The 25,994-nt window shown below is 40.5% G+C and overlaps 2 protein-coding genes and 2 pseudogenes across 6 annotated transcripts; 3 read left to right on the forward strand and 1 right to left on the reverse strand.

The window, feature by feature from the left end:
- On the forward strand, positions 1–25,301 carry LOC111324053 (tauropine dehydrogenase-like). Of its 3 annotated transcripts, none has more exons than XM_088763519.1 (7): positions 1–135; positions 717–828; positions 17,186–17,275; positions 17,587–17,646; positions 18,780–19,303; positions 23,236–23,541; positions 24,752–25,301. In XM_088763519.1, exons 5-7 carry the CDS (start codon positions 18,782–18,784, stop codon positions 25,127–25,129), a joined length of 1,206 nt encoding a protein of 401 aa, XP_088619645.1. In that variant the 5' UTR covers positions 1–135; positions 717–828; positions 17,186–17,275; positions 17,587–17,646; positions 18,780–18,781; the 3' UTR covers positions 25,130–25,301. The 3 variants fall into 3 exon arrangements, with proteins under 3 accessions (XP_088619645.1, XP_088619646.1, XP_022783271.1); XM_088763520.1 differs by lacking the exon at positions 1–135 and adding an exon at positions 407–481; XM_022927536.2 differs by lacking the exon at positions 1–135 and having other exon boundaries at positions 776–828; positions 17,186–17,272; positions 17,583–17,646.
- On the forward strand, positions 1,827–5,533 carry LOC111324055 (uncharacterized; annotated as a pseudogene). The gene is made up of 5 exons (XR_015988660.1): positions 1,827–1,837; positions 2,009–2,191; positions 2,473–2,497; positions 3,059–3,417; positions 3,577–5,533. The product of XR_015988660.1 is annotated as an uncharacterized LOC111324055 (transcript).
- On the reverse strand, positions 5,869–11,099 carry LOC148728565 (uncharacterized; annotated as a pseudogene). The gene is made up of 5 exons (XR_015988661.1): positions 11,051–11,099; positions 9,408–10,300; positions 8,170–8,778; positions 7,589–7,849; positions 5,869–7,070 (listed from the first exon to the last, which is right to left on the reverse strand). The product of XR_015988661.1 is annotated as an uncharacterized LOC148728565 (transcript).
- On the forward strand, positions 12,613–13,050 carry LOC148728566 (uncharacterized). The gene has a single exon (XM_088724984.1). It carries the CDS (start codon positions 12,613–12,615, stop codon positions 13,048–13,050), a length of 438 nt encoding a protein of 145 aa, XP_088581110.1.
- Positions 25,302–25,994: the final 693 nt, after the last annotated feature.

Here is a 25,994-nt window from a genome sequence, read left to right on the forward strand (position 1 = left end):
GTCTTCCCATTGGTTCGTGGTTTCAGGAGTCAAGATAATCTCTTGGTGTGGCGTTAGCTGTCTACAAACCTTCAGGAGCTAAAATCTCGCATTTGATTTTGAGAGGAATACATCCACTTTGAGCGAATTTATAGGGTATGTAGATTTGACCGATTTTATTCTACCGCTGTAAGAATTGTTGGCAACTCTGTTAGCATAGATAAAGACTGTCTAGCTAATTGTGACAAACTAGGATATAGTTGATTTCCAATGTTCATAATTTGTATCAAGTCATCAGGACAGCTTATTCCCTTCATGTTTTAGTGTATTATACCACACAAACCCATTGCAACAGATGATTGTCCAGCGTTTTGTCTGATTACAGCAACATTACCTTGACTGTATGTGCTATAATTGTTTTCATAAGGTCAACATTGTGCTGATCAGGACCAGGATTTTTGTGTATACCAGTGCAGAGCTTGTACCTGGTACAATTAATTATGTGAGATGCATTCATTTATTCACTTATTGGCAAATTGCATGAAAAAAACTGCAGTATTTGACATCCTTCTTTGAATGCACACTTGTAGTCCCGTATCTTAAATAGTACCGTTTTCGACTGGGTTTCTTTCTTACTTTTCCTACAATCTTGTAGTTTATTCATTTTCTTACGAATTCTCGCATATTTTCTAAAGCAATGCATTTTGGACAACGTTGGTGTGTTTTTACTTATACAGGTCAAAAGAAAACTTTGTAGCTTTCTGCTTTTAGACGTCCAAATCTTTTCAGAAGTGTTCTCCCTGGTTGACGAGTTCGTCTAAAACCGTGACATTCACATGCATTTGTCAAGTATGTTATATTCCTCAATAACACTTAACACATACATTTGTCAAGTATGTTATATTCCTCAATAACACTTAAGCTTAACATGCTCTCTAATGAGTATAGAGAACTCATCTAATATAGGCTTACACCAACATGAATGTAAAATGCTTACTGTGATTTTAAACGCAATATATATATCTTATTAGACGTTTTGTTCTGTAGTATCACTGAGTATTTTTACGAGTTGTGCCGTATTTTGACGAGCCCGTAGGGCGAGTCAAAATAAAAAATAACGAGTAAAAATACTCAGCGATACTACACAACAAAACGTCTAATAAGTTATTTATTATCCAACACGCCAAACTCTTATATCAGTGCGGGCGAATTTCGCGGATATTTATTTACGGGGAGTGCGTGACAGAAGTATGCGAAGCGGAACGGAATTGGCGCGTTGTTGTGTTGCTGTTTCTATTTTCTTCATTAAATGAAGAAATTATCTGGTCGTCAAGCTGTTTTTCTTCGTTCGATTCATCTAATGAACTTGGATCTATATTTTCCAGCTATTCGGACTCTTCGTCGTCGGAAATATGATTCAAATTGTCCGCCATTTGTTTTGTTTTCTTCGTAACTACAATCCAATTCTTCGCTTGCGCGATGCGAGAAAACATCTTTAACCGGTACTCTACAATACATAGACGAGTACAAATACCGCGTGATATTTATACTCGCATATGACGTTATTTGTACTCGTCTAGGTGTAGTTGGATAATAACGAATTTTACTTTACAAGCATCTAACACGACAAAAAGAAGCAAAGAAATCAGGATATTCTGCGAGTAAGCTACGTACACGAAATAAGTCAGTACTTTTCCAGTTGTTTCGTAGACTATCTTTTACTTCATCCGATATGACGACAAAAAGAAGCAAAGAAATCAGAATACTCAGCGAGAAAGCTACATACATGAAATAAGTACTATTCCAGTTGTTTCGTAGACTATCTTTTGCTTAATCAATCATCCAATATGGCGACTTGGTACACTGTGAATTCGCGAAACGACCCTTGCCAAAAACGTTCGACATCTTTTAAAGTAGGTCTACCGCGAACGGCGTGTGGATCTATATGTGACCTGAGCATATTGATAGTAATCGCCAAACTTTCTCTTCTCCCTTGACCATAACACGTTGAAATTATGTATGTCCACAGGCTGCCCAAGCGTACTGTGTATGACTTGGGCGGTCATGTTAAAACGCAGACCGCAGACTGCAGACTGCAAACTGCAGACCGTACAGACTGTGCAGACTGTGCAGACTGTGCAGACTGTGCAGACTGTGCAGACTGTGCAGACTGTGCAGACTGTGCAGACTGCAACTTTTTTTTATTTTTTCTGTTTTTCACTTTTTTTTAACTCTGATTTTCACCTTTTCATTACTCTTTTGGTAACGTTAGAACATCGTCCAGTTTTTGGACACCACATAACGTAGTTTCACCAGGTTATTTCGAGCTCAAGATACCTAGCAACAATTTGGACGAAATTCCAAAGCTCAAAATTATCGAGCACGTGGTGACGGAGATCGAGGAGGGAGTGTTGTATTTGAGTTTGGTTTTGTGTTGAGATGAATTTTAGATTTGTCATATACTTTTGTTAACTCATTATTTCTGTATTGAAGATGGAAACCAGTGACTAATTTAGAGGTAAGAAATAGGTTGCGTGGACGAAGCAAATAATTACCAGGATCTTCACAACACGACCCAAAGAACTTTACAGTAAATAAAATGCTGCAAGCTAAAATCGACTTTTACTCGGAAATAAGATCGTCCCTGTAGTGTCTAGTTAAGCGCAGGGCATTGTAGGTTTCAGGAGGCAGCCATCTTGGAAAAACGTGTGTGTGTGGAAAATAAAGTGTGTTGTGTTTTCGGGAAAATCAGTGTACTTTACTAGCCATCCGATCCAGCCCCGATAGTACATTGGCGACGAGGATACGCTTCGGTTCGCCTTCGTAGCAGGTTATTTTGGAGATTCATCCCGAAGGAAGCGAAATTTTAAAGCGAAATGCATGTCACTGGCAAGACCTCACCGAGCACCTCGAGTGCCAGTCAGGCAACAGTGAGTCAGCCAGCTCAAATGGCCCAGTTTGGTGCATCGGAGGTCAGGAATCTACCCTGCTTCAACCCCAGAGAAGATCCAAACGCCTTATATGTGCGTCGGAAACGCTGGAAACGCTCGTTCGAGTTATATTTACTTAATTTGCCGAGTTATATTTACTTAATTTGCCGACTGGCTTCGGAAAATCTCTGATTTTTCAAGCTTTGCCGTTAGTCATCGACCACGTATCAAGTCAGCTAGGCCACATTTGTGTTGTTGTGTCGCCTTTGCTCACTCTAGTGGATGATCAAGTGGAATATTTGAGAGGCAAGGGAGTTACAGCGGCGAACATTAGCTCTTACACTGAAGAAGAGGCGACTTTGATAGAAAAGGGAAAGATTTCTGTTGTCTTTGGCTCCCCAGAAGCTTGGATTCAAAACGAACGGTGGAGAACAATGCTTGGAAATTCTGTGTATTCCAAAAAATTATGTGCTTTGGCCATCGACGAAGCCCACGTAATAAGGCAGTGGTAAGTGGAGTCTGTATATATATATGCTTAAAGTTTCTGCTTAGCACTCCACTTATAAAATTTTAATCTTGCTTTGCAATGCAAATTGATCAAATACCATCCTTTTCATTGTTTTGCTGCAGTTTAAATTTTTGATGGTTATTGGTTTTTCTTTTACAGGGGGACATCCCAAAGCAATAAGATGGCTGCGTTTCGTCATTGCTATCATCATGGAAAGCTGTATGAATTGCGGTCCCTTGCTCCAAATACCCCAATGGTTGCATTAACTGCAACAGCAACAAAGCTAACTGAAGACACCATCAAAAAAGTTCTCCTAATGCAGAACCATTTGACATTAAAGAAAGTCCAAACAAGGTAAATCTTACCTATTCAGTTACAAAGATGAACAAAGATTGTGACCTCGAATTATTCTTTGAGTGGCTTGTAGAAGACATCAGGAAATTAAAAGATAAGTGTGACAGGACCATAATCTACTGTCAGACCATAAAACAGTGTGGGATTATCTATGGAATGCTAAGAGGACTATTAGGGAAAGACCTTTTCATTGAGAAGACAAGCACTGGTCAAAAATTGCCCTTAGTAGAGATGTTGCATTCATGCACCCCTGCCTCAAACAAGTAAAACATTTTGATCTCCTTCCAACACGAGGATGGGATCATAAGGGTCTTAGTTGCGACTATAGCATTTGGCATGGGAGTCAATTGCAAAGCTGTTCACAGGATCATCCATTATGGGCCATCAAAGAATATTGAAGCCTTTGTTCAAGAAACTGGGAGAGCTGGGCGTGATGGCCATCAGAGTAGCTCATTTTTGTTGTATAATGGCATGCTTTTGAATCACATGGAGGGAGACATTAAGTTGTTTATTAAATTAACTGATTGTCGAAGAAAAGCAATTCTGGAACACTTTGACAATGATAATGAGAGGCCTCTACTGAAACATCTCTGCTGTGATAATTGCGCTAATAACTGTGACTGCGGTTTGCCAGAATGCAAAACTTCACTTCAATATCCTGTGTCTGTAGATGCAAAGAGTAGCACAAGTTCAGGCAGGACAAGAGATATTCAACCACTACAGAGGGAGCATGTAAAAAGATGCCTGATAAAGTATCACAAGTCACTCTTGGTTGATTTTGTAGGCATGGCTGCAAAAGCAAATCTCAGGACATTGACCAACATTCAATTTATACTAGGATTTGGAGATCTTCAAATTTCACAGGTTCTTGATAACCTGGAGCACATATTTGAAATGTCTGATGTTTACAGAACAGTGGAAATCTGGCATAAAAGGCATGCACTAGGGATTGTCCGAGTATTTAGTGAAACCTTTCATGACACAAATCTCAACAGCAGTGATGCTTATGATGTCAATGGTGATGATGATGGTGATGACGACAATGTTGTTTTTAGTGAGGATCAATTTGACAAATGGAGTGATATTTTACTTGATGATGAACTGTTTGAAATGGTCATGGACATTTCACTTTCCGAGATGGATACAAGTTCTTTCCTTGGCAATCAACCCAATGATTCATCTGATGTAGACGTTGTTGATGATGACAATGATTTGCTTACAGCTTTTGCAGGAACATCTGGTGTGTTATGATGTATTATTAATAAGTAATTAATATTAAGTGGACATTTAATTGACCCTATTCAAGATTAGTAAATTATTGGATTGTTCCAGTACCCTAAACCTCTCCACCCTTTCCCCAAAATAAAAGGTTTTTTACAACATTGTAGAATATTGTTTGTTTTTTGTTTTTTTTGTAAGAGATTCTAATAGAGGATTTTACTTAGTATTGTCATATAGATGATAACAATTATGTGGCCTTGTGTTCTGGCCAATCCAATTATGTCAATCATTTTCACTTTAGTTGAAGTTAATCAAGCACCTACCAGTAACACACACTAGAAATTCATATTTTCACCTACACACAGTTGTGGATTTCCATTGCTGGCCTGAAGCCAGGGTCTATGAAACTGGAACATCTAAATTTAGGATCTGTATCAAATTAGATCCTTTGCATTTTGCAATTTTATAAAATGTTAGTAATCACGTTTTCTTCATTCTAATATGTTGTTTTTTTCAATAAAATCTTGATCTTATTAGTCTCCTTTCGCAGCCGCTTGGACTGGCATGGACTAATATCTTATCAAATATTATTAATTGAAGGGGTGAGTGGAATGAAGCCCTAAGTGACTTTGGAAAACGTTGAGGTAGCCAGCAGTTAATGTATGGTCCCTTGGGAAACTAGTTAGTTTGTTTTCCCTTTAGTTCTGATGGTTCCCAAGACAAAGGACTCGGGAAAACAGAAACTGTTTCCCCAGGAACCATACATTAAGTGTCTATTATTACTGATCTAAAGTCAAAGCCATGAAACTGCTACTTTGGGGAATACCTTGGGGAAAGGATTGGGGCTTTGAAAGAAAGATTCCTCAATAAAATGATTCATCTAGCATGTGAGCCCAATTGGATATTCCTTTTGTGCTTGTTGATCCATTTATACAGACTTGATAGATCCAGGTCTTCAAGTCTGTCCCTCTTAAAGTCATTGAACATTTGGTAGTGTCGCCCATCAGTTTCTGTGGAAACATCCAGGTCAACTGCCCTGTTGACAAGTTGGTGAACCTTCTGGATGCTTGCCTGAGTGGGTTTGTCTGTTCAAACTGCCATCAAGTTTGTCTAAAATGGTGTGTGTTGCATTCTCTGCTTTGCACACTCGCGAAATTGCAGACTCTGTCAAATTAGGCCCCAAATTTCTTATCCCTTGCTTAACAAAATTGTTACTGTGTTCCATGTCTTCATCAAGGGGGATATTTCCCCCTTTCACACCATGATTGTTCACAGATCGGTTCCAAATAAACCTCTCCCTGTCCCTCTTTGACAACAAGGCATGAACTAAGAAGAACCGGTACAAAATCTCAAGTGCATATTTGGTGCTTCTTGATTCATCAGCTCTACAGTAGAGAAGAAAGTATTTATACTGCCGCATGACTCGTGCACCATCACCTTCCTTTATGGCATCAAGGAAATTGAAAAATAACATGGCATCATTCATGAGAGCACAGTTATAACTGTAGACATCATCAACATTGTGTTGTTTGTCTAAGGATGGTGAAGGCATAGCAGTGGTAAGCTCAACAGAAGGTTCCTCAGCAACAAATGGTGGATCATGAGAAAGAATCATGAGTATTCCTCCTCTTCTTGTATTTGTATTTCGCATTACATCCAGGAAACCTACATGGAAACTTGTCATCATCTGTCAGCTCTTTCTGTTGCAACACCTGCTGTTTTTCTTCAGCAGTTAGGATGTGGTCCACCAAATGACTACTGTCTTGAAAAATGAAACCATCAACCACCTTGGCTGCAAGCTCGTGCAGCAGTTTGAGTTTCTTCGATTCCTGGAGGTTTTCAATATTGGGAGGAAGAACAAACTTGGATGGTTTCCCTGTTTTGTTCTCAAGTCCCAACACATTCATGGCAGCAGCAATAACCCTGGACTTCAACACTGTTGATAGGAAATCCCTGTCTGCCCTGTATGCTGACTTGACATCACTGCAAACATTCCTCCTGTTTATCACTGTATGGTCCGCAAACATGGTACACTGGTCAACAGCTGAAGAGCCACTATAGCATCTTGAATAGATCAACTAAAAACAACAAAACAAATAACCTAAATAAATAATAATGCTGTCCATGGTCAAGACATGCTATTACAGTCTTAGCCATAGTTCAGTTCACTTCATTTTATTCACACTTAAAGATAAAATGAAGTCTACAGAGTATTTCCTTAAGTAAAAAAAAAAAAAAGAAAGTGGGAGGTGAATTAAGAGGACCATACATGTAGCTTTTGAGCTAAGCACCCCAGATGTTGGATAAAAGATTTAGGTAAGATGAACAAAACATGGCTTTAAACAATAGTTGTTGGGGAATTATCTTTTTCTGAGAGTTCAGCGGAAGTTATCTGGATATTTGCTTCTTCATTTACAAATAGCTCTGAATTTCAGAAGTTCACCTTTATGGTGTATATTCCCTCATCAATTTGGTAAGTAAAAAATGAGAAGTGAAGCATATCTGCTGATGTGCATACCAGATCATAATAATTGGCCCTCCATTGTGTTTTAAATGGACTTGACTGTAATTCAAGTACACCAATATGGACACTTACACTTAGCAATTTCACTGAGGCATGCCAATCCCCAAGTTGCAAGTGAATCCCATCCAAGCGATCCTGTGGTGTTAGTCCATTTGCCACTGAAGCTATTACATTGACAGCTCTCTCCACAGTCAACTGGTCACCTGAAAACAGCTGTCCATCCACTCCAATGGCTGCATCACTAGAGTTGGGGAGATAGGTGTGGAACATTTGCAAAATTTCCAGCATGTCCTCATTAACATTCTCATCCTTGAATATAAGTCCAAGGGGAACCTGTTGGGAGAAACAAACATCAGTTGGAAATACAATATTTTAGAGAGAAAGTTAACAGTGTACACTTTCTTAGGAACTGTATTTAATAGAAAACATTCCAACAGACATTAAGCATTCACTTTGAACTGAGAGGCATGAAATTACAAACAACAGGTTTATATTTTCCAGCCAGCATATTGGTTAATTTATGCAATAAAATCGTTTCAGTGATACTATTAGTATTATTTTATGAAAGTTTATAGAACTTCAAAAGTAATGACCCCACAATTCCCAAGTTTACTTTACTCCTAAGAATTAACATTTAATGATAAAATGCATACCTTTTTGGACTTCTGAGACATCTCCCAACTCTATATATGTGGTATGTGGAATATGCAGGCATCCTGCAGTGGCTTTAAGACTTCGAAGTATGATACTAAAATTCTTGATGTCAAAATTATGCAGTCCAAACGTTGATTATGCTGATTGTATAAATTGGGAAGAAACCTGGTGTTTGGGATATTTACAATATCTTCAGGATCAGGTTTTCTGACATCAAGGGAGTTGCCAGAAACTCGGTTTTCCACCATTTGGTGGTTGACCCAGTGGTAGTCTTGATTCTGGTTATCCTTAGTCATATTCCTCCTCTTAACCTGAAAGTCAAGGTTGTCAAAGGATATGACAAATCCAAGATGAAAAGACTTTTTCAATTCATGCTCCTCCCGTGTGGCAGCCAGCAATGCAGGTGAGGTGATTACAGCCATTCCAAGGTTTTCCTTAATTGTTGAAATCCTCTCCTTTACTCTCATTAGGGTGGTATTTTCTTCTGAAATCTGGTCTCTGGTAGTGATTAGATCTGCATCGTGATCCTTCCCCAGTTCATCAAGCTTACTAAGTATGCTTGAGTTGGAATTAGTAAGTTTGAGCTTGTTGAACCTGGAAATAGTAGCCTATTATAGAAGAATATCAAGTGCATGTAAGTGTAGAAATAAGATCTTTTTGCTCTTGCCACCTAGATTACATGTAGCTGTGGCTATTTGCAGGTAGGTCAAAATACTGCCACATAAAGTTTGAACTTGTTAAGTTCAATTAAGGCAATCAATTGTGCCAGTAACAATATTATTAATAATGACCTAAGCACACTTTGAGTGTTTGTTAACACAACCATTCACTGTACACAAGGGGCAAGACTAAATTAATGTTTTAAAAATAACTTTATCCTTGTGAGATGAAACTGTTTTGGCTTGTACAGTGTATTTGGTTCTGTGTTGACAAACATTGTAAGAAAGTATCTAACAATATTGGAAAACAGAGATATTAATAGTTCATGTTGTTTTCCAATTTTATCTTTATGGTTTCCTTTGTTATCAGTTTAAATATCTGGTGATGAATTTAAAACCAAAAAACACTATGAACCAAGGATACAATTAAAACACAATTTTTTACATAATTTTACACTGAAAACCATGTGTATTTAAATTTTCTAAAAATATATCATCTTCCCCTTCCTTCTGATTCCACTGACCCACTTCGATTCTACCCGATAAAAACAGTATAGACGTTATGGGATCAAATTTACCTCAGCAGCTTTGCTCTTCAGCAAAATCCCCATCACAGCGGCGGTTGCGTTCATTTCACGATTTCTTTGTTTCAAGAGTATCGATCCTGCAAGTGCAACACTTCCAAACCAAGTGCTATTACGGTTTGCCGGCTTTGGTCGGCTGGCACTGTTCAACAGGAACGCGTAAAATATTGGAGCCCTTTCTTGCCATTCTTCGCACAACTTTTGAAGATCAAAACTCTGCAAATCTTCCTTGCTTGTTTTTCTAAGCAATGACGGCCTGCTCTTGCCGCATAACCCTGATACTTCCTTTGATACAGCTTTTATTACACTAGAAACGACATGAATTCGCACTGGTGGGCAATTCATGACAGCCTTAGCGATTTGGGAAGGGACTCCGTGAGCTAATGCCGTACCAAGAGTCTGGTGGGAGCCAACTAGGGTTTTGTTCAAGTTTTTACTCGGATAATGTACATGTAACTTCACAATGGTGCTATCAGAGCATCCAGGTTTTGACAAATGGAAACCCGTGGACACGTTGCAAAGATCGCCATGAACATCACCCTGACTGTCAGAAAAAGCATTATTCTTGGTTTGAATGGGTGAAATTCCGGTAAAGAGGAATGCCTGTCTGCTTGATGGAGTAGGAGTGGACTGAGCTAGCGGTGTAGCATGAGAAGTACAAGCGGCAGGATCGGAATAAACATGTGAAGTTTCCGTAGAGAACCGGAGACTTTTTGCAGCACGCACTCGCACATCTCCACTGTTGATCGTCTCCGGATCGTCTCTGTTTTTATCGCGTCCAAGTCTTTTTTCCCTCAGTTGCTCTCTATTTCTAAAAGCAGACAGCAGTTCCTGTTTGATTTCTCGCAGTTTTTTCGCTGCTCTTTCGTATTGGACTGCTGAAAACACTGTCGGCAAACAAACAAATTACTGTCCTCGTGGTATTTATTTACGTCAAATTCCAGCGACGATCGAATTAGTCCAGCTAAATCAGTGGACGTCTTACCAAATATATAGATCTTATTTTTACTGGTAGGGATAGATGAACAAATAATTACTTATTATTGCTTTGCACGATCTTCTTAGGCGTCTCTTCCATAGCACGTTGTATGCCGCAAGGGTTTTCCCGCGAAAGAAAACACGACGTCTCGTGTGATTGGTGCAGCGTATACAATGACAACTATTTCATTGGTCCGAGCAAACAAAAGCGCAACACAGAGAGAAAGGAATGTATGTCGGTTTGAAGCAGCCGCGTGGGGACGGGGAGCGTTGCGTGACTCCGGCCCAAGCGGCTGCGAAGGAGACTACGCGGGAACGGACTTGCAAGACTACACACTAGCCGGCGGAGCGGAGGAATTGAAACCTTATATGGACGTTGTTACACTTCTGGATGCACATTTCGTGCCGAAAGTTAATGTTCCCTTCGAAAGACATGTTTTTCGACTCATGGAACAACATAGCCGGGAGAAGGTTGACCAGTTCGTGTACTGATTTCGGCAAAAGGCTGTGACATGTGATTTCACTGATGTCGACGAAACGATCCGAGACCAACTGATAGAGAAATGCTTAGACCCCAAGCTCAGACGAAAATTCCTGGAGAAAGCTAATCCCACCCTCACAGATCTACAAGATATTGCGAGGGCCCACGAAGCAGTTACCGAAAGGTTTAAGTCGATGGAAATATCTTTTACACATCACGCAGCACATGTTAACTCGGTCAAGCATAATACAACCCAGAAAGGGACAATATGTAGTCAAACGGAAACAAATGGTGCAGAAATATGAGGTACAGAAACCCAAGGCAGGTCAATCACAGAGATGTTATAGTTGCAACAGTTTTGGCCACGTTGCCAAAGATACATGCTGCCCAGCGAGAGATAGGCGATGTGACAATTGCGGGATTCGAGGAATTTCGCAGTGTAATGCGAGAAAACCGGAACTAGGAAATGACGGCCTACAACCAAACAGGAAAACATTTTGAATATATCAACAAAGTTGAAATGGTAGATTGGCCACCGTTACGATAAACAGGAAAACAGTCAGATAAGAAGTAAGAAAGCATTTCATGTAATAGAAGGAGCAGCTGAACGAGAGGATAAATACGCATTTGTTGTTGGAGGCCAACACAAAACCGGAGAGCTTTCGCTTAAAGTCGGTGGAGTGGATTTGGGCAACGTATTAATTGATTCAGGTACCTTATGTAACTTGATTGACTCCGAAACTTAGAACATCCTGAAACAAAGACATATCGAGTGTGAATCCAAGAAGTCAAACAAGAAGCTATTCGCATATGGCCAGAGAGAGCCAATAATAAGTAAGTAAGAAAGGACTTTATTTATAGAGGGGGACACGTAACAGCTGTATAGCTGACAAACCTGTGGCCCTCTAACTAGATTACACAACATTACAAAAAACTGATAAATGAATAAATATACAAATAATTACAAAATTCTATAATAGAAATAGCAGGATAGATTAAAAATATTGAGAAAGATAAAATTGATTTATAAAAAATTAAAATTAGATAATGTACTATTGCTTAATATTGTTTCAAAGTTGTCCAGGTTTTTATATGAGCTTATATGCTGCTTTTTCATAGCTGTTTGAATAGTTTTACACTAGGCTTATTTTTGATATCATGGGGAAGGCTGTTCCATAACTTAATTGCGTCAACACTGAATGCCTTACCACCATCGTTATTTCTTAGGTATTCGGGACACGCTAAATTTAAATTGCCATGTCTAGTAGATCTATTGTGTACAGAACTGTTCATCTTGAGCAAGTCTCTGATGTAAATCGGAACATCGCCTTTAAGGCTCTTAAAAATCATTGTACATTTATTTAATTTGATTTCATCAAAAAAAGGCAGCCATGCCTAGTTTTCTAAAGTTTACAACACTTCTAGAATAAGAGTCCACTCCAAGAATTACTCGGGCAGCCCTTTTCTGTAACCTTAGGAGACAGTGGAGTTCTTTAGCGTCACAGATATTCCAAACCATGCTCCCGTTTAATCAAGGCGTTATAGTATAAGAGTCTTTCCTTTATTAGAAGGTATCTGTATCTTTTTCAATAAACCAATACGCTGAAAAAGCTTGGCCCTTAGGCTAGAAATGTGGTCACTAAATGTAAGATCTTGATCGAGTGTTACACCAAGCAATTTATAAGAGGTTACTTGTTCTATTGCGGCCCCATCAAGGGTCACTGACAGGTGATTGCCCCAATGGAAGTCAGGGGCACATTTATTGCAGAAATAGCATGCGCCGAAAATGGAGAAGTGTGCGTGGATGAATTCACTGTCATCAAGGGTACTGGAAGACCCTTGCTTGGGCGAAGCACAGCAGAGAAACTTAAAGTGTTGCGAGTAGGACCAACCAGCAGGCCTCAAGTTTGCTCAGTAGTGACAGAGGGGAGTGATGAAGATATTCTTGAGGAATATGTGGATATTCTCACTGGAGTTGGAAAGCTAAAGGACTATCAGCTTAAGATTCAAGTTAAGAAGGACGTTACACCAATAGCCCAGCAGGTGCGGAGACTTCCTTTCGGTCTCAGAGACAGAGTTGATCAGAAACTCGATGATCTGCTCGACAAGGACATCATTGAAGAAGTACAAAACACCCTTACCGCGTGGGTGTCACCCTTGGTTGTAGCTCCTACATGAGGGACATGAGGGACATGAGGGACATGAGAGGAGGAAACTAGGCAATCATACGGGAATGACACCCCATACCTACGACTGAAGAAATCCTATACGATCTTAATGGGTCAACAGTTTTCAGCAAACTGGACCTCTGATGGGGATTCCACCAAATCGAGCTGGACGAGCAGTCACGGAAAATTAAAAATTTCTCGTTGCTATGTTCCCACCAATAACGTAGCTCCATTTTCTGCCTTTAAAAGCACACACAACCCACAATTCCTCTATTCGCTCCGAAACGGCCGCTTTTGTAATCGTTACGGTGGCCAATTTACCATTTCAACTTTGTTGATAGATCCAAATTATTACGGAAAATTACAACGTTCGTGACCCATCGAGGCTTATACCGTTACAAACGGCTGATGTTCGGAATCTCTTCAGCACCGGAGAAGTACCAGAAGATCATATCAGATCATACTAGGCTGCAATGGCGTTGCAAACATTGCAGATGACCTCATCGTTCATGGAATAAATTTGGAAGATCACGACAGGAACTTGCATGTAGTTTTAAAGCGGTTGCGTGAGAAGGGGTTGACCTTAAATGGATAGAAATGCCGGTTCAAACTTCCGGAGATGACATTTTTTGGGCATGATCTTAGTAGTGAGGGGGTCACGCTAAGTGAGGAAAAGATTGCAGCTGTGATGAATGCCTAGAAACTCAAGAATGTTTCAGAAGTTCACTCGTTCGTACAGCTTGTGCAGTACTCGACAAAGTTTGTTCCAAATTTCTCGCAAGCTGCAGAACCACTCAGGAAATTGCTCAGAAAGGGACAAACCTTTGTCTGGGGCATTGAGCAACAAGCATAATTTGAAAAGCTGAAGCAACTCATGACGTCAGCAAACACCCTGCCTACTTTAGAGGAGACTGCAATACAAGGATTGTAGCAGATGCAGATCTAGATGGACTGGGAGCAGTTCTTCTCCAACTGCAGGACAACGAATGGAGGAACCTTACAGATGTTGAGAGACGCTACGCACAAACGGAAAAGGAAGCGGTGGCCCTGGTATAGGCGTGCGAAAGGTTCAATCTCTACGTCTATGGACGCCAGTTCGAGCTCGAGACAGATCACAAGCCGTTAGAATGTACGTTCAGTCCAAGTTCCAAACCATCAGCAACGTTGGGTGCTTCGTTTACAGTGCCACAACTACCGCGTGCCAGTGCCACAATTACCGTCCCGGTAAAGGAAATATCGCAGATGATTTGTCCAGATTGAACCAAACCAATCCAAAGGATCCAAGCTGTGAAAAAAGAGGATTTTGTCAGATTTATGATGAAAGAAAGCACACAAGTTACTTTGACCCCTAGAGAAGTTGAGAGGCAGTCCGAGAATGATCCGGAGTTAGTGAGTGTACGTCAGTACATCCATTCAGGAGATTGGTCACAATGCAAGATTCCTGGCTATATCTGTGTGAAGAATGAACTGTATACCATAGGACAGTTAGTACTGCGAGGAGACTGGATTGTGATACCACAGAGTCTCAGGAAATCAGTCTTAGAAGCAGCTCACGAGGGACACCAGGGAAAAGAGTAGACAAAGAGCAGACAAAGAGTAGACTAAGAACGAAGGTGTGGTGGCCCAAAGTGGACATGGATGTGAAACGAATGTGCAAAAGCTGCCATAGTTGTCAGGTTGTGGGACAATATTCACCTTCCGAACCGATGCTGAAGACTAAACCACCAACAGGACCCTGGCAGGATGTCGCGGCGGATTTAATGGGACCGCTGCCCACAAGTAAAAGCTTGTTAGTGGTAGTCGATTACTACAGTCGGTATTACGAGGTGTCAGTGATGCGGTTAACAACCACGCCCAAGATCATCATCGCGTTAAGAGAGATTTTTTCACGGTTTGGAAACCCACACTCGCTCAAGACGGATAATGGTCCGCAGTTCGTTAGCAAGGAGTTCGAAGAGTTCTCACGTGAATGTGGAATCGAACACAGGAGGTCACCAGCGCTATGGCCACAGGCCAACGGCGAGGTGGAATGAAAGAATGGATCTCTCTTGAAAACCCTGAAGATGCCAGAGGTGGAGGGGAAGACGTCAGCAGACGAACTACCGAAGTATCTTATGGCGTATAGATCCACACCCAAGCATCCACAGGTGCCACTCCTACCTTTTTCATGTTTGGGGGAGAGATCAAGTCTAAATTTCCAGAGTTAAGACCAGAAGAGTCAGTAGTTAACGAAGACATTAGAGACAAAGACTGGAGTAACAAGTTAACTCAGAAAGCTTATGCCGATGGCAAGCGAGGTGCGGTACCGAGCCCTATAATCCATGGAGATCAAGTACTTTTGAAGAACACAAAAAGCACTGAACAATTAGTGCCTAACTTTGAACCTGAACCATTTACGGTCTTGGCAAAAGAAGCAAGCCAAGTAACAGTTCAGTCTAGTAAAGGAACGATATATAACAGAGATAGTTCTTTTTGCAAGCCGTACATTTCACCTGCTGAGTCAAAAGTACCCGGGGAGGACAGCAATGTTTAAGACACGGGTACTTCAGACCAAAAGCCAATTGAGATTGAAATTTCTAGAACTAGGCGTATTATTAAAGCACCAGAAATGTTTTAGGGAAGCCCTCAGAGAATTCTGGACTTTTGAAAAGACCTTTTCAGTTTACGATTTCAGTATTTGTAAGTTGTCGTAAGCCATTGTAATCTTTGAGCAGGTACGTGAAAGCGGTAAGGAAGGGATGTAGTGTCTAGTTAAGCGCAAGGCATTGTGGGTTGTAGGAGGCAGCCATCTTGGAAAAACGTGTGTGTGTGGAAAATAAAGTGTGTTGTGTTTTCGGGAAAATCCAGTGTATTTTACTAGCCATCCAGCCCCGACAGTACAGTGCCCATACATTTGTACGCCATTTTTCTGATAGGACATTGCCATAAAGATGAAACACTGATTCATACATTTCGTGGAAGCTCATCTAACGAAGACTTTCCTTCAAAAATTAATGATAAGTGTAGTAAAACTAAAGAAAGCGTGACCCTAGCGCTTTGAAACGTGACCTGTCGTCCTAAATTTAAGAGTACATCAATTACTAAGTTATTGTAAAGCAGAAATATGATCCTTGTAACATACAAAAATGTGCAAAGTGTAATCTTAACAGAGCAGGATTTACGTACTCAAATAGGGTAGAACAAAGCATTATGCTCACGTTCGAATTAAAGTGTTTACTAGAAAGGAAACTACATGCCTTCCCTTGCATATCTAATCACGTAAAAACTAGCCACCAATATATATATAAGCACTTTGATTTAGCCAACAAAGTTACATGTAATCCGGACTAGAGTGTGAGCGAGTCAGACTCTTCGTTGAGGACCCAAAAACCGGGCAAGTCTAGAGTAAAACAAGCAGTCGGGGGGGTCATGTTAAAACGCAGACTGCAGACTGCAGACCATGCAGACCGTGGAGACGGGGGAATTTTTGGTTACTTACTACTTCACCCTTCGATACAGTACATCCATGATTATATATATATATATATATTTACTTATTGATACAACAGGGAAGGTTTGGTGGCCAACAGATAAGTGCCGACCAATCTCCCTCAGATTTCCACCCGCGAAAGCGCTTAGCTATTACCTGCCCGTTCCAGCAGCAAAAGTTTCCAAATTCCGCTGCATCGATCCGAGAGCCGCTCCGTTTTACCACCCATCCTAGCTAAGTCGCTTTGTAGGTACGCGTAATCCTTTAGCTCTTACTACGGGATTTAGATATCAAAGCGCATCGGGTCGAAATACGCGCACGACTCCCCAGACGGTGTAGTTTGGCAATAGGGCAAACGTAACAACCTTCCTAACGATCCCCCGGAGAATATTTTATTTGGTTAGATACGGTCGACTTTTGTGGAATTTATCGGCCTTCGAGTGGCGATGGTTGGTGTTCGGTACCGGTTGAAGTTTCCAGCCATGAGTTTTTTACACACAGTTGACCGGTAACACCACACGCGTTGCAAAGAAAGTCGCCAAAACAGCGTTAACTGGACCGCAAACAACAAAGCAGCTGCGAAAGAAAGGAAAGGAGACCTCATACGATATATTCTTTGGTTTTATTTTCCTTTTTAATTTTTCTTAATTTTTTTATAATTTTTCCTATTTTACAGTTGACTGGTGACACCACGCGCGTTACAAAGCAAGTCCCCAAAACAGCGTTAAAACGACCGTTGGCAACAAAGCAGCTACGGAAAAAAAAGGTAAGGAGACTTTGCATGTTTATTCCTCGCTTTTATTATCTTCCTAAAGCGTATCGGGTCGAATTACGCGCACGACTCCCCAGACGGTGTAGTTGGCAATAGGGCAAACGTAACAACCTTCCTAACGATCCCCCGGAGAATATTTTATTTGGTTAGATACGGTCGACTTTTGTGGAATCTATCGGCCTTCGAGTGGCGATGGTTGGTGTTCGGTACCGGTTGAGGTTTCCAGCCATGAGTTTTTTTACACACAGTTTTTTATAATTTTTCTTTTTTTACGGTTGACTGGTGACACCACGCGCGTTACAAAGCAAATCGCCAAAACAGCGTTAAAACGACCGTTGGCAACAAAGCTGCTACGGAAAAAAAAGGTAAGGAGACTTTGCATGTTTATTCCCCGCTTTTATTATCCTCCTAAATTTTTTCTTATCTTTTTTTTTTTAATTTGTCCTTTTCTTAACGGCCCACGTGTACCCTTGAAATTCGATCTTAATAAATTAGTTATTGTCGTTAATGAACTTTACACCCCAACCCTCACCTCCAACCCACCCCTTTACACACAGTACGCTTGGGCCGCCTGTGGTATGTCATAATTAAGCTGCCGAAACAACATGTGATGGAAAAATTCTGAGCCCTCGCTCCACTAAGCGGTAGCGCCTGCGCATTAGTGACCAATTGCAGATTTGACGCACAAACACCAACAGCACGTCTGACTCGGGGCCGAGCCGAGTAAATAGTCTGGATCATTTATCTATCCCAAGGCTTCAGGTTTATGTCTTCAGAGTAAAACTGATAAAAAAAGACTTAAATTTTACATCAAAATGATTGTAACCGATGCACTTACCATACTCAAGTCGCTCTACAGACATTTCTCGAAGAGAGTTGGATTTCTGGATTTGTGTTGGTATTTCTGGCCCCGGCTGTTCGAAGGCTGGATAACGCTATCCACCGGATAAATTTCTATTCGGTGAATAATGCAGTACGTTTTGCCATCACTTATCCGCTGGATAGGCATTTATCCGTTGGATAGCGTTATAGAGTTTGCTAACACAGGGTTAGTGTGAAATCTCGGATTTCAGATCTGAAGGATTTAGAAGTAAATTCAGTATAACTATTTTTGTTTACGATTTGGTGATTGAATACTCTAAACAGAATAGATAAACTTATCCGAAAAAAGGTTTTTGAACAAAGGAATAAAGAAACCCGGATTAAAATTTGACCCTGGGTTAGCGCAAATCGGCTTTTGAACAACCTGGCCCAGATGAGTAAATCGGCATTTTATGTAAAATCTGTTCATTCTCAGAATCTACTTAGCTTATGAGTAGCTGCCTCAAGTAAACTTGCGTGACCATGTTATGTACCTTGTTTTACATGCATTGATTTTGTGTGCTATTAATGCCTAAAGGGCAGCAATGGAAAAGCCATCTACGGCAAGATTGCTTCTCTCGTGTGGTATATATCTTTGTAACTTCTAACGAAGCACACTTCCTGTATGTTTTATAAGAGATGGGTTCAGATGCCATCAAGCTGTTGATATGTGGCAGCGGTAGTGGAGCGCACGCATTTGCCGGCATCGCGTCCTCTTTGCAGGGAACTGAAGTTCGTGTGCTCAGCCTGTATCAAGATAAAGCAGAGCGTTGGAACGCCAGCATGCAGACCAAAGACCTTGAAGTCATCTTGCATCGGAAGGGACAAGATACAATTTCTGTTACATCGAAACCTTCAATGGTAACCAAAAACGCTCAGGATGCCATGCAAAATGTGGATATTGTCGTGTTTGTACTCCCAGCGTTTGCCCATCAAGTCTTACTGGATGCCTTAAAACCTTATATAAAACCTGGCACAGTACTTGTTGGTATGCCAGGAGAACCGGGTTTCGAGTTCCAAGTTCGTCACGTGCTGGGCGAGTCAGGTCGGCAATGCACTGTAATGAATTTTGAATCTTTACCGTGGGCATGCCGTGTAACTGAGTTTGGTGCTAAATGTGAAGTTCTTGGCACCAAGGAAACTTTACTGGGAGCCTTGAAGGTACGTGTACGTGTACGTGTGATGATGTAGGGGTGATTCTCGCGCTTGAAAAGGAAAGCAAATTTTCCAAGTCGTGCAGTGCTTTTGAGTAGAACGTTTTCAGTATACACACAAGCCACTGGGTGGGTGTTTGTGTGAAGAAAATACAGTGACGAATGAGATTAACCTTCGCATACCACGAGAAATTGTTTCATGACTAAATTATCAAGTGGAGGCTGTGTCAAGCGGGCACCCTCTACTGAAAGTCTTGGAGCCCGGACTGTATGTCTGGCACGCCTCGATTCTTTGGTCCCACACTCTTTACATCGTCACCCCGTGAGAAAACAGTGCTCTTATATTGAGAGCTTATTTCACATAAATCTGAAATACCTGGTTTTGATTGTTTGAAATTAATCATTAGCGAGAGCTTAACCGAAAAGCAAAATTCTGAAGCCGAGAGAATTTACTATCTGTGATTTTTCTAGGACCCTTCTCAAGAACACCTCAACAGAATTTCCCCAAAATACTGAAATATTGATGACGACTGGGATGGCACGCCCACTGTTTCAAAATTCAGTCCTTCGCTGAACACTTGCGTGAAAATTGTTTGACTGCGATGGGGAAAAGTTCTTTTGTGAGCGATCTGAGTAGAGCCTAAGAGAAAATGGACTTATTATTTTCAGTTAATCAATCGATCAATCAAGTTGTTAGTGTCTATGCGTTGGATCAGTTTGCTCTATGTATCTCAGCCAGAAGCTCATGTATGAAACGCATGACGCTCAGCAAAATGAAATAAATGATGACAATGATAATAATAATAATAATAATAATAATAATAATAATAATACTTGCAACAATTGAAAATGTCAGGCTAAAACGATAAAAAAAATATGTAAGATAAGCAGTTGTTACGGTTGTAGCTGGTCTTTAAGTTTGAAAAATCAAATGATCTGAACTTCATGCGAAAGTCACTCATGTTTTTTAACTGCTTAAAATGTGACAGGAGCTGATTTCATAAATGCGATATCTTATGATTAAATGATTTACGATAAGATGTACTTATTGACCGATTGGGAGGGCCATGACCGAGAGCCAAATATTTTTCCCGTCCGGCCAAATCAAACTCAGTCAATAAGCATTTTATGATATGGCCACTAGACGGAATGCCTTAGGAACACCACAATCCACAGATAACTATTCCATTAATCTTCACTAGTTACTTCCGATCATTCAAATGGGCGGCAAGTATTTTGTAGTCTCATCGCCGACGCTCCCATTCACCTTAAAGACGTATTTAATTTGGTGGAAAAACTTCATTTCGGAGCTGAAATATAGTTTTAGTCGTAACAGTCGTGTTTTATTTCGCCAATTTGTCGTCAGAACTGATTTACGTGGTTTAACCGATTAACTAAATTAGTTAACCTTCACTAGTTACTTCCGATCATTCAAATGAGGCGGCAAGTATTTTGTAGCCTCATCGCCGACGCTCCCATCACCTTAAAGACGTATTTAATTTGGTGGAAAAACTTCATTTCGGAGCTGAAACATAGTTTTAGTCGTAACAGTCGTGTTTTATTTCGCTAATTTGTCGTCAGAACTGATTTACGTGGTTTAACCGATTAACTAAATTAGTTGATGACTAGTAGAAATTCGTCCGATAAACGAAAGGTCAAATGCAAAAAGGGATTCTCGAAATTAACTCGGAAGCCTTTAACTGAAATCAGTCTGCAGGTTTCAAAATTGGTTTCCACTTCGCTTTGTCGCATTATAAATTTATTTGAATTTATTTAGCGGTAGAAAGTAATGGAGTAAACAAGAATATTTTGTTTCATCAAATGAGTTAATGAAATATAAATTGGCCACCGGAAAGACTTTCTAGAAACTCTCTATGGTGGCCAATTTACATTATTAACTCAGTTGATGAAATCAAATCACATTTTTATACTTCCACATCAATACAACACCACAGTTTCTTTAGAACCTTAATCCCTTTATTCACAGATGGAATAGACAATAGGCATTTCAATCGCTAAGATTCAGTAAATGAAGAACTTTCGCCCTGTGAGGTTGAAGGCGTATTTTGTCGCTGTTTTGATTGCGATGTACATTCTCAATAGAAATTGTAATTCTAATCTCAATCGAGAAGAAGTATAGAAAAACGTTTTGTTAGTTTGATTAATGTGCATATTTAGATATCTCATGTAACATGTGATAGGCAGAAAAAATTCAATCAACTACTTTTCATCCCTACAGACCTGTTTCAGGGTTGCCTCTCATCAGGGGATTTTAATGACAGAATAACCCTATATACTATACTAATTAACATAATTGATTTGGTGCTAAAAGTGTCAAGTCAGCTGTTGCGTAGGAGGGCTTTGTTTCTGTGTCAGCAGGAAGAGACGAGTTCGTACACTTGTTGAGTGTAGATAGGTCGGGTCGGCAGATGATCAGTAATTTCTATTTAAGGCATAGGTTGCATCGTTTGCTTAAGCTGCTGTAGGACAGGTGTGAAGATAGAATGCGCCAGGGGATAGAATAGCCGATGTTGTTGTCTTTCAGTGTCCAGATGTGTTTACTGAGTTCGGTAGAGTTGCGGTGCTTTGCGTGTAGGAACGATGAGGTGTGGTTGCTGTGGCGGGTCTTGAAGTCGTTTGCAGTGAGTCCGATGTATGAATCCGTCGAGTTGTTGTCTTTACGTGTGACGGTAGCTTGGTAGATAACAGATTGTTGGAGGCAGTTTCCGTCTAGCGGGCAGGAGTTTTTCTGTCGGCAGTTGCATTTCTTGTTATTGTTAGCGGTAGTGTCGGCAGCATTAGTCTTTAGTTGGGAAGTCGGGATTCTTTTGTTGTGGTTGTCAATGATTTGTTTTGTATTGTTCATACAGCTGTAACTGATCTTGATTGTGTTTCTGTTGAAGATTTTGCGAAGCTTATGGTCTTTAGCGAAGTGTTTGTCTATCAGCGCGAGGAATTTATGCCCGATGTTAGTGCAGGTGGTTCTTGCTGAAAGGTAGGTTGAACCAGAGGATGTTGTTACGTTGACGGTTCTTGCGCCTTTGCGTATGCATTGGTTCATAGTGAAGTGTATAACTGTATCCACAGTCCTCTAGTGTTTTCTGGTAGGCGGGAGCTGCTTGGTCGAAGGAGGCTTTGTCGGATGAGAGAGATGATAAGCGTCTGTTGTTACCGGCGGGGATGTTTTTTGCGGTGATCGGTGGGTGGTTGCGCTCGTGGTGGACGTATTGCAGTGTGGTGTTAGGCTTTGTGTATGGCTGGTAGGTGTTTTGGCTGAGGTTAAATGTGACGTCTAGGAAGTTGATTACTTGTTTGTTGGCTTCTATGCCGTTGGCGTTAAAGATGCCACCTACCTATCACCTGGCGCATTCTATCTTCACACCTGCCCTACAGCAGCTCAAGCAAACGATGCAACCTATGCCTTAAAGAGAATTCCTGATCATCTGCCGACCCGACCTATCTACACTCAACAGGCGTAACGAACTCGTCTCTTCCTGCCGACACAGAAACAAAGCCCTCCTACGCAACAGCTGACGTGACACTTTTCGCACCAAATCAACTATGTTAATCAGTATAGTAGATGAGCAATGATACTGCGTTATTCTGTCATCAAACTCCCCTGACAACAACGAAACAGGTCTGTAGGGATGAAATGTAGTTGATTGATTTTTTTCTGCCTATCACACTTTATACTCGCTCTACTATATGTATCGTGCACTGTTTTACGGATATCAAGTTTAATCCTTCGATATCTCATGCAGAATTTTCATAAGGTTACGCAGGAAATGTGGACGTACAAAGGCAGGGATATACAGTCACGCTTTCATAACAAAATTTTCTATGACGTGATAGTGTTAACACATTTTCCTACCAACAGCGCTACGCCTCTTGGACTGCAAGCCCACTTTTAACTTTTGTTTTGGTGTTTTGTCTCTAAAGGAAGGGGAGGGTGTGGCACCCAAGAAGGATCCGGTATCAACATTGCAATATCTCCTAGGACCTCTTCCCAAGTTGATTGTCTCAGGTCACCTTGTGGGTGTTCAGTTAATGAGTGTTAATGCCTACTTGCACACTTCAATAACCTATGGTCAGTGGGTAGGGTGGGATGGGGAGCCACTGGCTGAGGCACCTTTGTTCTACAATGGCTTGACCGAGTCAGCAGCAAATATTCTTTCCAGTGTCTCTGATGAGGTTGTGAGTATTGCCAAGGCTTTTGGAGAGAAAACAGGAGCAGACATGTCTAACGTAAGGTGTTCCACTTTATCTTCTGATTTACATTCAAGTTTGGGATTTCTCACCTGACAAAAAGAAAAACGGTCGTACCCATGTATTTCTCGAAAACTGAATCCCTGCCAAGACCGTAATAGTCCTGGTCAAGTTAAAAGAAGCTTAATGAATGACTGTTACAAATCATAATCACGACGCGCACTAACTCCGAAGATCTTACGGAACGTCGTCATTATATACATATTTCTCGTCCGTTTCACTTACGACCCACTTTATTCTCGCACTTTCACACGACTGCATTGCATTACAATATAATTTCTCACTCTTACATGTTCATATTAACGCTCTCTACTCTACACTACAAAGAACTTCCCAAAAAAGACTGCGAGACAAAGACGCACAAAATAACGATTGGAGTAACTGTGACTGGAACCAGCAATTAATGTGGTAGCTTTAATAACAAAATATATAATTTGGTGTGTATTTCATCGCGAATATTTTCAAATGTGTTTTTTAAAAGGCCTTCTTTAGCAAATTACAACTTCCATTTATTTGTAATGAACAATTCCTCTGCGAGTTTTTAATTACGATTCGTGACATCTTAAGTGTAGATCTGCACTTCGTTTTGGTGGGTAATACAGCATATCTCTGTAACATTACAAGGAAGTTTCAGTGTATAATCTGCGTGATACTTTTATGAGCGGTCCCTTTAACTCATAGCTTTTCTTAGGCCCGAAGCTTACCAGGAAATTAAAAGGAACTCTGGCCTCAGAACGTTTCACGGTGTGGAACACTCTTGATTCAAAACTTAGATCACTCTCCCATACAAATTTTAAAAATTACTTATTTCAATTCTACCCTAATAAGAATTGCTTTATTGATCATTTTAAGGTTTGTAAAACCTTCTAGTTTTATTAGTAGTTAATTAATTAATATCGTTATATTAGTTGTTCATTATATAAATTTAGTTGGTAGATTATTCTGATAGTTAATTAGTTTGATTGATACGTTTTATTACTTTTAATTGTAGGAGGGCCATTATGAAAACTATTGGGTGACCAGTAATCAATGTGTTTTACCCTCGTTAAATAAAGTTTTCTTCTTCTTCTTCTTCTTCTTCTTCTTCTTCTTACCACTAACGTAACCCTTCTGGTTAAAAGCTATCTCTTACTCTATTATTAGCTCTGTATTGTCATAATGTCAACTATTTGGATACAATCTGTTACAGGTGGAGCACATTTACTATTGGTACATGAGGTGTTATCCACAAGACATCGCTGACAAGACCAATCTATACACTGCAATACAAACAAATGCTGCCTACCGAGGATTAAAGCATCCTGTAAAGATAACTGAGGATGGAAAATTCCTTCCAGATTTCACCCACCGTTACATGACGGAGGATATACCTTTTGGCTTGGCTGTTATCCGGGGTATTGCTGAAATCATTGGGCTTGAGACACCGAATATTGACAGGGTACTTACTTGGAGTCAGCAGCAAATGGAGAAGGAATACCTGGTGGACAAAAAGTTGCAAGGGAAAGATGTCAGCACTTCAAGGGCACCTCAGAGCTATGGGATCATTACTCCTGAATCCATCTTGTAAACTTGCTTCTCGATGTTACCTAAGATTTCAATGTCGAGATTAATAGATTTGCCTCTTTCAGTGTTCAAAAGTCATCTCGAGAAAAGTTTTTCAGGAAAGATAAGAAAAAAAGTAGTGAGCTGTTTTGATGTAAATGACCGTATAATTTCCAATAAAGTTCCAGCTAACTTTAGTATTGATATTTCTTCTATCGGTACGTTTTGCGAAAAACGGGGTATGGATTAGTCTCTCGCAGCCGTTATTTGTCTCGGGATCCCTGTGTCTCCCTCCCCACAAACGGCTGCTCGTGTTGGCCAAACATTCCATTCCCTTTATTTCCTTCAACCAATGAGCGTTCAGCAGTTGTTCCAGACGCGTAAATATTGTTATGCAACATTTGTCGCCACCTTTTGTTCTTTAGAATCGCTTCGGGATTAGCGTAAACAACTTGAAACAGGCCCTTCTCTACGTCTGATATTTCTTTATCGGTCTCAAGAAGACTGAGAGTTACACAGGACATCCCTAATGCTCTCAAATTTTGGATCTGGTCGTCGATAAGTGTCAGCAGAGGCGATAAAACAAGGACAATGTGACCCGATTTTTTAGTCAAAGAGTCTAACACTAACGGCTAACTTTGAAAAGTTAAAGATTTACCGAAGCCATTTGGAAGATTAACAAAGACGTCCTACTTCTCTCTGTGACCAGTTTCGTAACTGCAACTTTTTGATGTTCATTTAAACCGGAAATTTTGAAAAAATCACAGACAACGCTGAAAGCTTCGCCCATGTCCGCCATTTTGAAAAGCATTGGCGAGAAGAATATATTATGAGCCTTCCAGATTTCGGAAGGCGGCACTCTGATTGGTCTATCGGCTGGAATGGAATGT

This window comes from Stylophora pistillata, chromosome 6 (genome assembly GCF_964205215.1).
Source record: "Stylophora pistillata chromosome 6, jaStyPist1.2, whole genome shotgun sequence".
Classification (NCBI taxonomy): Eukaryota; Metazoa; Cnidaria; class Anthozoa; order Scleractinia; family Pocilloporidae; genus Stylophora; species Stylophora pistillata.

Excerpts from the sequence above, each read along its gene's own strand:
- LOC111324053 (XM_088763519.1), top strand. The coding sequence starts at position 18,782 with ATGGGTTCAGATGCCATCAAGCTGTTGATATGTGGCAGCGGTAGTGGA. Across the intron at positions 19,304-23,235 it reads CTTTACTGGGAGCCTTGAAG|GAAGGGGAGGGTGTGGCACC; the intron begins GTACGTGTACGT and ends TTGTCTCTAAAG. Across the intron at positions 23,542-24,751 it reads CAGGAGCAGACATGTCTAAC|GTGGAGCACATTTACTATTG; the intron begins GTAAGGTGTTCC and ends AATCTGTTACAG.
- LOC148728566 (XM_088724984.1), top strand. The coding sequence starts at position 12,613 with ATGGAAGTCAGGGGCACATTTATTGCAGAAATAGCATGCGCCGAAAAT.